The following is a 10,483-nucleotide window of genomic DNA, read 5'->3' as shown; positions in this document are numbered from 1 at the left end:
TTATTTACCAAAATCCTTCCCGTAGTGGTTTGGCCGGATATCAATTCTCCCGCCCAGTCCTTGGCCTCCGTCATAAAAGTCCCTTCGAATTCTTGTTTTCCCTGTCTAGCGGCCTTTTGTTCTTTTTGTTTCGGATCGTTAGGTCCCAATTCGGGATCCTTTCTACAACACAAAAAAGCAAACAACCTCCACACGAGCACAATAAGTAATCCCGCGATGAAAGTACAAATGGATGAAAGTATGAAACACCAGTACTTTCTATCATCCAGGCAGGTGTCGTGAATGGTAACGTTAACTTGCAACACCTCCTCACCAGTAGACGACATTTTGTGCCAAACGGAGGCATTCACGCGGTTGTTAATTCTTATCTCACCTAGGATATCGCATAGGGCTTCCTAGATGACCACCGAACAGTGGCCAGGAGCGCGTTCACGGTTTTAATTCGACTAAACGAGAATGCGTTGACGGTGACGCTATTACGTATGCGCGACGTTAGACGTTGCACGTTTCGGCGTCGCCGTCGCCCGACGCATTGATTTTTTTCCTACCCTGGAAACAAATTTTAAATGGAAAAAAATATAAATAAATAAATCTAACATTATTTTATACGAATATATATTAAACATCCGATTTTGTTCAAAATTTTAACGCGATTAATATATATTAGAAAAAAAATAAAAATTTTGAATTAATCGAAAATATATTCGATACCGTACTAGGCACTAGGTGAACTAGATTTTGTTCAGGTTAGTCCTAATAACCCAATTACCTTCAGATAGAAATCTTTCGAATTTATTTTTAATGATGAATTTAAAGAAACAATTTATATACAGGGGTTTTTAATATTCTCAATAATAACTTTGGTAGTTTTATAATTTAGCGTTTTTTGCTTCTAGAAAATCGAAAAATTATACGATTTCGATGAATTTTTTTTTTAAATCTTCGTTTCTACGGCGGATTTACGAAAAAAAATATGGAAAATATCTCACCTGGATATTTCATGACTTTAAATGAAATCATAAACGCACTTTCCTTGTATATAATCGCACATAATTTTTTTACAAAGCATCAAACGTAGATCATATATTTTTTTTGTTAATCTACACCAAATAACGAACATTTTGGAAAAAAAAATTGAAAATCGCCCCACTCCCAATTCTCACAGTCAACCGTTTTTTTAATGGTGAAAATTTTCATTTGTAAAAACATGATAAATCAACATTTTTCTATACATTTTTTTTTCAATTTGTTCCTTATTTTGTGTAGATTACGAAAAAAACTATAACAATCTCATTTGATTATTTGGGAAAAAGTTATAAACAATTATACGCGAATGAGTTATTTTCATAAACATTTAAAACCCTGTAAATAATATAAGTTTTAATTTTTTCCTTATTCCCATAATTTTTTTTCGTAAAATCGCCGTAAAAACTATAATTTGAAAAAAAAACACTCTAAAAAATTTAATTTTTCGATTTTCTACAGCCAAAAAACGAGGGAACCGCGTAAGTATAAAATTACGTTTTATTTGACGTATTACTGTTGTATACATTTATTCACGACCCTTAATTTAAAATTCTAATCTGACTGTTTATTTCATAATAATTAAATAAATACGTGAACGTTTAATGAATATTTTATGACAATAAATATTTATATCAACGGAAAATCCTTTAAAAAAAATGTTGTGTAATACTTAATGAATTATCAATTTCACATCACAAGCACACAAAAGTATTTGCTATTCATTACAGATAATTATTCCAAAAAAGACGATTATCTACGAGATAGTACGAAAGTTGGTTTTTATCATCCCAGCTGCAACTAGGCAACCACTAATACTAATACAGGACCGAGTCCAAACGTACGGTAAAGAAGAAAAAGAAGAAGAAAAAAGATTCCAAATAATGAGATTTAAAAATACAATATTTTCAACGAATGTCACAAATTTGTCTAAAAATGTTTTCGATTTAATTTATAGAAATATAGAGATTCTATACACTTGAATTGAAGAGTAAAAAGAAAGTGAATGGAAAGTTATTTTTTATTTGATCCAAATTGCAACATTATTTAAATAATTGCAACCCTAGTTACGTAAGATGTGAGTAATTAAATTTTTTTGGCCTGCGCTGTATATTTTTAAGGCGCGTCGACGCTGGCGTCGTTGGCATCCTTATCGATTGTCGCAGCGATCGAAACCGAGAAATACCTTCGTTACATCAAATAATAACCTATATTTGCCAAAATACTGTATAGGTTGTCTCAAAAAAGAAGTATAATAACCAATTATTTTTCGTTAATTAACAAACACTCTATATATATATATATATATATATATATATATATATATATATATATATATATATATATATATATATATATAAAAGATCTAAGATATGTATATTAATAAATGTCATATTATTAATATAATTTGGTTAAGAAAATCTCACGTCAAATAATGACAGTGATTCGTTAACAGATCATTATATCAAAAATTTAACCCCATTTCCATATTTTTTCTTCTTCAATTAATTATTCTTTCATTTGAATATGAGCAAAATTGATTCAAGTACAAATACAACGAAAACCGATGAAACTAATATAGAAAGTAACGAAGAAGAAGTTAATGAAGACGAAGTAGAACAGGACGTTTACGAAAAACAACTTTGTATAAGAGATTTACCGATAACTGAAGGATGTTTTGAATCGCCTATCGATATCAATTTAAAAAATACCAAAGTCGTCATTTTACCCCCATTAGTTTGGGTAAATTTCGAAAATCCACCTAAAAAGACAAAAATAACAAATACGGGACAAACCAGTAAGTATAAGTAGTATTATATTTGCATCCATTTAGTTAATTCTGATTTCAGTCAAATTTTTTTTATTACTGTGATTTTTCCTTGACTTCGTCCCCTTTTCCACCGTTTTTTTTTATAATATATTTTAGTAATTTTCAGTGCGAAATGGAAAGAAGAACGTCCTTATATTACGAACGGTCCTTTCGTGGGAAATTACGTATTTTCCAATTTTCATCTTCATTGGGGATGTAGCGCGATGGAAGGTAGCGAACATACGATGGACGGTTGTAAATATCCTGTTGAATTGCACGCGATTTTTTTCAAAAGTTGTTATTTGACTCAAGAATCGGCTTTAAAAGAACAAGACGGTATTGCCGCTTTAGTATATTTATTCAAGGTTGTTTTATTTACTATAATTTTCATTATTTATACGTGTATATATATATATATATATATATATATATATATATATAGAGAGAGAGAGAGAGAAAGAAGGTGTTTATACTTTTAGATTCAAGATGATATCAATCCCGGTTTTCAAATAATAATCGATTCTTTGAAAGACATCGCCACCGCCGGTAATTCGAAAAAAATCGAAAATATCGTTGTAACTAGACTGTTTAAGGAATTTAGGGACGATTATTTTTTGTATTGGGGATCGGTTAGTACGGAAAAATGCATCCATTACGTATTATGGTTAATTACAAGGATACCTATAGGTTTATCCATAGATCAGGTAAATAAAAACAATATTCATATTTATACACTACCGTTTGAACATTTTTACCCACCCTATACGCACAAAATAAAAATAATAATACTACAATCTATAATTTAAATTTTTGATTCATCGATGTACTTTGCTTTTATTAATATGATCAATGTTTTCCGACTTCCTTGTAGAATTTATCTCTCAATAACTCAATGGGGTTGACTGTGACGGTTAAATAATTATTTTCAGTGTACATTCTTCCTTTACAATTCTTTCAAATCCTTCGAGGAATACTTGGGACAGGATCTTTCCTCCAAAACATCTCCAAACCATCACCAAAAAACCTCCAATTTTGATTTCACACGCCCAAATTTTATGTTATTCATCCCACTGCAACCTTGATGTCTTCACTGACACCAGCGCTTCTCTCAATCCCCTTTTTTATTGTAGAAGTACTATATCTAGACCTATGAACCGTTTATTGATCAATACAATACATTTATCTTCAGCATTTGTGGTTTTTTTATCACCAAAGCTCTCGGTGCTCCTTGCCTAGACTATGAATATCTAGGTTATACCCATTTAAAAACTTACAAGTCTGAATTTGCGCTAAAACAATTGGTATACGAACTTCACAACAAGATGTCTTGGTCCGTTCTCCAATCTCACGGGACTAAACTACAATCATAAACACCGGTTATAAAATAATTAACAAATTAGGTAATTTTGATTCGTAAACACCGTTTCGACATTCGCTTTGTATTATTTTGATACATAACGAAGAGGTTATGGGGTGGACGAATACTTTTGAACCGTAGTATATATGCTTATATATTTTTTTCATTTCATAGATCGACGCTTTGCGTTATATTTTCGACGAAAACGGCGAACCTTTATTGCGAAATTATCGCGACGTTCAAGATTCGAATAACAGAAGTGTTTTCCACGTTTCTCCTTCGACTTCCTTATATTCATCTCTATTACCTTTACCTGAACACGAAGTGGTGCAAATATACTGATTCGGAGAAAAAAACAACTTGATAAAATAATTTTTATTTTATTGTATTACAAAGAAAATATACGATGAAAGATAATTTCCAATTTTATAAATATGTGCATAAAAAAAGCTGATTTTTATTATTATATTTTAATCAATTTAATAAAAAGTGAGTAGTCGTAGAAAAAATGGCGTAACTAACATAATTAATTTAATAACGAATGTTTTATCTACCTACAATCAAAGAACGAAACTGTCCAGCCTTAATTTTCCTTCATTTTCAATTAGATACATAATGTCCGCCAAAGTTTGATCACTAACAGCTTCTTCGCCACGTTCAGACATCTAATAACAAAAAAAAAAACGTTTTTTCAATAACAAACACTTTGATAAGTGAATAGAGGAAAACATATTTTAAGAAAGTTTCAATTCCATTCTAAATGGTTAGTCAAGTCAAACAGATAAATTACACATTTTTTTTAAAAAAAACTCAATTACAGAAACTTTACGGAGACATTATTGAATTAAATTCAAACTTGGCAACAACTAGTATCATTAATTTTCCACTAAATCTTAAATCTTTATCCAATGGTTTAAAAAAAATAATCTGTCGATAAATTTAAGTAACAACTTTGAAAAATTTGAATATTTTAATGAATTGAATTAAAAAAAAACAATTGACTAATTTGAAGTCATACTCACTGGTCTATATTTGAATTTATCTACAGATGGCGGGAATCTAAAATTGGGTCCGAAATTAACGGACACGGTAACGTTTTTATATAAAGAAATGGTAGGATAATAGGATCCTTGATATATATCTTGATAAGCGACTCCTTGACATTCTCCGTTTTTAAAAAATATCATTTCACTATTCGGCAACGCAGTTAATGATTTCAATCTCTCTTGCACGTTATCTTTGTCTTCGTAATATAAATGACTTTTGAATTTCACCAAATGCTTAAAAAAAAATTAATTTTCAGTAAGAAAAGTAAACCATGCAAAAATAAGAATTTACTCTTTTCAATATATGTAACTTTTGAATGGTAACTGATTCGAATCTGACTTTTTTCTTTGAGAATATAAAATTCAATGTCAACCTACTCTATCCTTGTAAGTATTTGGAATTAATTTAGTTGCACTATTCGTGGGAAGATTTATCATGAAGCCGACTGTGTCTCCTTCGCCATAACCAGAATTATAATGTTTTCCTGTAGATTCATGAAACCGCGTTCCTTTTATCGACCTCCAAGAATAACCAAACTTGTCATAACCCAAAGGAGCTTGCAAATTCGCATAATCTTGTCCCCAACCTATACGAGTGGCAGATCCTTCGGGCATTTCTTCGATAGTTGCCTCCCAATACCATACATCTTTAGAAACGACTAAACAAAAAAAATTGAAATATTTTTCGAGACATAATATTATTAATAAAAAGACTTACAATGCGTCGCTCTAACGGTGGCGTATCCTTTTTCTCCTGTAACCGATAATCGATCCTCAGAAATTTTTAATTGTGGAGCTCGGTCATGTAAAGCTAAAAGAACAGTACCAGGAACCGAGGTTCGATACAACCACCCGGGAATCGGTTTTCCAGCCCAATCAGAACTTTCATCAAATTCCTAGATGAAATAATATTAGAAAATAAAAAAAAACGTATCGAAATCGAATCTTACCCTTCGAAAAGGTGCATGAGGATCAGGTTCTGCTAATAAATATCTATAACCATCCTTATTAAAGGGGTGATCTGGTGGATAACCATGGGCTGGTAATTTCTGGGTACCTATATCCAAACCACGTCCTTTCTTTCCTTGAGCTCCAAAATCACCAGGAAACTTCCTCTTAGTGTTTCTTGATTTTACACCTCCAGATACTGGAACTATTATTGGTATTATTATTATAATTTAATGAAGCATTACCACAAGCTTTATATTACATAAAATTCGTTATAACGACCAATTAAATTTAAATTGAGAATACATACGTTCAGGCCTAAAGTGAATAAATTTGGTACGTGCCATTTCACAGGTATGCAATAACTTGAGTGACTTCCAGTAGTCATGCAATCAACCCTTGACAACTGACATCAAGATGCATCAAACAACTGTTACACACTAGATGAAAGTGAGATCAAAAATAACTTTTTTTAAATTGAAAATTGTTTTACTGACACTTTTCTATTATAGGCCAACTTGAATAAAATATCATTTAAATTTCCAAATGAAAGAAAATATTTTAAGAGAAAATTTTAGAAAATAATGCTCATTCACGATTTGTGAATAAAATGAAAAGAGTAAGTCAAAGAATATTATTCAAAAAGAAATAAATAAAATCTGTTACTTACCATGCTGTATTCCCATATCGGTAACTTTCAACATTCCCCCTTTAATCATAGCTTCATAATTAGGTCTGAGTTGAGTTAGATCGGAATTCATTAGCCCGTACATATGACCACTTAAACTATCTTCAAAAACAAAAAGAATATGAATATCTTTGATTAAAGCTTTAGTTACCGTTACATGCCAACTTTGGGTTACTCTTCTAGATGTAGTTGTAAGTGCTTCCCAATGATTTTCTATATAAGGTATGATTTCTTTGTCTTTATTGAATAGAGTCTTATTTGTACCTTCCTTAAAACTAGTTTGCTGTAAATTAGCTATTGCTGTTACGCACATTTGTTGACTTTCTAAAATAACAATCATAAATTTAGATACAATTTTATTTGGTACTGACGTTCAAAATAAGCTTACGCGCTTGGCTCTTTTTGAAACTCTCCAATCCGGTAGGAGAACAATTTTTACACAGAAATATATAATTGGACATAAAAGGTACTAATTTTCCCAATTGGTAACCTATGCAAGATTCGTGATACCATTTCGTACAATTCGCACATAGTAATTCTACGATATTTAAATTTCTATCTTTCCCGCTAAAAATAAAACAACGTTACGCTAAATATTGTAATATTAAATGATTATTACCAATAGCAGTTACCCAACGGTTCGGATTTCTTTTCGTTTTCAATTGTTTTCTGTTCAGGAATGGCTAGATCGTTCGTAGCATTCTTTTGTTTATCAGAATCCTCCAAACTATTCTTTGCCGAAAATTCGTCAATTTTACTAAAAAAACTAACGTAAAAAACGATCACTTTAATATATATTTGAATCATACCTTGCATCTGTATCTTCGCTCATTATAAATATTTATAAACAAAAAAGTAAATTCAATATTATAAGGTTATCTTTTTAATAGTATGGGTAAAATTGAGCGATGCTATAGTACAAACTGTTATCAAGAAGCTGGTTTTATAACTTGATGATATGATAGATATATATAGCTTTATGTACATCTACAATAAGGGCGAAAATAATTTGTTCTTAAATATGTCCGACCGACGACTCTGTCATTCTGTGACAGGATTATAAACAAAAAATATAATTAATTTCTTGCTTAAATAATTTTTGTATAATTTATTAAATATCTTATCTTAAAACAGCAATATTACTTGTGGATTTTCTTGCGTATTTATTTATATAATTTATTTATTCTATTTTTCTATTTCAATATTTGCAATCAATGATACCGTGACATTGGATATTAGACAGAAGTCATATTTGTCATGCGTTCGAATGATGACAGTGAAATTTACTAATTATTGTATTTTGTGTTGGTTCGTTTATATATATTGTTTTTCTTCGAGATTTTGGAGTCATTTTTAAAATTATATTTAAACAGAGAATTATAGAATGTTATAAAAATGGTAGAACCCATTTTTGATTACCAATTTCGTTTGATTTTAATAGGTGACAGTACCGTAGGTAAAAGTTCCTTGCTCAAATATTTTACGGATGGCAAATTCGCAGAGGTAAGAAATACCTATAAGATATTTTTATACACGAATTTTGCAATAGCAAACTACTTTTAGATATCGGACCCGACCGTCGGTGTAGATTTTTTCGCAAGACTTATTGAAGTAAAAGATGGTACTAGAATTAAGTTACAATTATGGGATACTGCTGGACAAGAAAGATTCAGGTAATTTCCATTTGATATTGACAATTTAGTAAGTCTGTTAATGTATTTTTAATGGGTATTTACAAATCAAGGTTATTACTAGTATTTAAATTAGATCAAAGTCCTTCTAATTTAAATATTATTCAAGCAAATATGTTTTAGATCCATAACGAAATCGTATTATAGAAATTCTGTAGGAGCTCTGTTAGTTTACGACATATGCAATAGGGCAAGTTTCGATAACATACCTGCATGGATGTCAGAAGCCCGTAGACATATTGAACCACATCGACCAGTTTTTGCTCTTGTAGGTTGTAAATTAGATCTTGTTAACAATGGGGGACAAAGAGAAGTATCCAAAGAAGAAGCAAAAACATTTGCAGATCAGAATGGTTTATTTCATATTGAAACCTCCGCTAAAAACGGTTTAAATGTCGAAGAGGCTTTCAGTTCAATCACCCAAGAAGTATATAATAGAATACAAAGCGGCGAATATAAAGTTGAGGATGGTTGGGATGGAATAAAGACAGGATATTCGAGACCTACTAATTTAAGTTATAATTTCATCGAAGCCGAACCCGCCAAGTTTTCATGTTGTTAATAATTTTTGGTATTTTAAGGGAATACACGATATTTGTCTCATTTAAAAGGTTGTTATTAGTTTTCACAAATAATATGTTTTGAATATAGCTAAGTTTTATTAGTTAACGAGTGAATATTTGGAAAAAAAAAGTTGCTTTAAATTCTGATAATTTTTTTCAAAATTAAATTACAGTATTTTCTAATTACAACAAAAGATTTTCGAAATTATTGGAGATTTCTAATAGCTGTGAAAATGTAAATATTAGAATTAAGTAAAATTAGAATGAAAAAAAATTGTGTAACTAGTCAAAAAAAAATTAAATTCACATAATAATATATGTATATTGCCACTTAGTATGTCAATAGTGGTTAAAGTTTGTTAGTAAAATTTTATATAAACTCATTTTTAATTTTTTTAAATTAAACCTCTCCTTATATCTAGTTAACAATCTGTTTTTCGTGAATACAAAAGAAAAGAATGGTCTACAATAAACATTAAACCCCTATATATATTTGGCTTGCTGAAACCGTGGATTTTCCATCTTCCCTTGAAAAAAATTGAATCTAACAAATTACTTAACCAAATTCTATATAAAAAATTGATAAGACGCAAAAGTTGTAAATGCCGGGCGTTTTCCTCATAGTTCGAAGAGAAATGTGATTTCGTTTGATTTTAACATTCATGGTTCAAAGTGAACTGACACAGACAAAGACGTTGGGACCATAGGGTCGAGTGTAATTATAAGGGTACAGTCTTTTATATTGTATATAATATATCTACTGGAAGCTAGTCAATTTGTGAAAAATTCTATGTAACTGATACTGTCAAATATCGAGGTGGATATTTTAGTCTTATAGTCTACAGTTATCCCGAATTGTTCTTTGGTCTCCTTTCAAGTTTTCCCCATTTTCTTGACCTTAATAGAATCCATTGTGTTATTTTTTTAATTATATCTATTCTGTTTTCAGTTTTTTCTCGATAAACAGATATTTCTGAATCGTGTAAAATTTTAAACATGTAAATTGCTTCACAAATTTTTATTCTTTATTTAAATAATTGATGATTCGTTTTTATTCTACGAACATTCATTCTTTATAAAACGTTTCTTCTATTGATATTGCAACATACAAGGTGTTACAAAAGTTTTTGATATTTGTAATGAAAACTATCGGCTTTGCCTCTATACGAATTTTGGATAAGGAAATTTTCCAAATGGAATAAAAATTTGAATCAAATTGTAAAAAGAAAATTGTCAAATATATTTATACAATTGATTTAACGTTGAATCAATTGAGAAATTTCCATTTTAGGGACTTCAATTCTGTCTAAATAATTTTTTATGCATCTTTACACATTTTCCCTTCCCTTTGTATTGC

General features: G+C 30.2%; 4 protein-coding genes across 4 annotated transcripts in view; 2 read left to right on the top strand and 2 right to left on the bottom strand.

Annotated features, from left to right (window-relative positions):
- The window catches only part of LOC130444070 (calcium-activated potassium channel slowpoke), a 38,413-nt gene extending 37,564 nt beyond the window's left edge, over positions 1-849 (bottom strand). Inside the window, exons 1-2 of the mRNA XM_056779051.1 lie at positions 770-849; positions 9-549 (exon numbers count right to left, since the gene is read on the bottom strand). Of these exons, the coding sequence (XP_056635029.1) occupies positions 9-326 (318 nt within the window). The 5' untranslated portion in view covers positions 327-549; positions 770-849. The remainder of the gene's footprint in view (positions 1-8; positions 550-769) is intronic.
- A 1,064-nt stretch (positions 850-1,913) lies between these two features.
- LOC130444235 (carbonic anhydrase 3-like) lies at positions 1,914-4,542 on the top strand. Its single transcript, XM_056779294.1, has 4 exons — positions 1,914-2,821; positions 2,951-3,198; positions 3,313-3,537; positions 4,365-4,542. Exons 1-4 carry the CDS (start codon positions 2,551-2,553, stop codon positions 4,530-4,532), a joined length of 912 nt encoding a protein of 303 aa, XP_056635272.1. The 5' UTR covers positions 1,914-2,550; the 3' UTR covers positions 4,533-4,542.
- An 8-nt stretch (positions 4,543-4,550) lies between these two features.
- On the bottom strand, positions 4,551-7,830 carry LOC130444234 (set1/Ash2 histone methyltransferase complex subunit ASH2). The gene is made up of 9 exons (XM_056779293.1): positions 7,682-7,830; positions 7,492-7,629; positions 7,261-7,439; positions 6,855-7,196; positions 6,187-6,389; positions 5,955-6,132; positions 5,615-5,895; positions 5,213-5,470; positions 4,551-4,855 (listed from the first exon to the last, which is right to left on the bottom strand). Exons 1-9 carry the CDS (start codon positions 7,702-7,704, stop codon positions 4,751-4,753), a joined length of 1,707 nt encoding a protein of 568 aa, XP_056635271.1. The 5' UTR covers positions 7,705-7,830; the 3' UTR covers positions 4,551-4,750.
- A 252-nt stretch (positions 7,831-8,082) lies between these two features.
- LOC130444276 (ras-related protein Rab-39B) lies at positions 8,083-9,577 on the top strand. Its single transcript, XM_056779344.1, has 3 exons — positions 8,083-8,375; positions 8,436-8,545; positions 8,687-9,577. The coding sequence occupies exons 1-3, from the start codon at positions 8,268-8,270 to the stop codon at positions 9,123-9,125; spliced, it is 657 nt and encodes a 218-aa protein (XP_056635322.1). The 5' UTR covers positions 8,083-8,267; the 3' UTR covers positions 9,126-9,577.
- The last annotated feature ends 906 nt before the right edge of the window (positions 9,578-10,483 follow it).

This window comes from Diorhabda sublineata, chromosome 5 (genome assembly GCF_026230105.1).
Source record: "Diorhabda sublineata isolate icDioSubl1.1 chromosome 5, icDioSubl1.1, whole genome shotgun sequence".
In the NCBI taxonomy this organism is placed as follows: Eukaryota; Metazoa; Arthropoda; class Insecta; order Coleoptera; family Chrysomelidae; genus Diorhabda; species Diorhabda sublineata.
The sequence above is the reverse complement of the archived record's forward strand: the minus strand, read 5'-3'. Positions and strand labels throughout refer to the sequence as shown.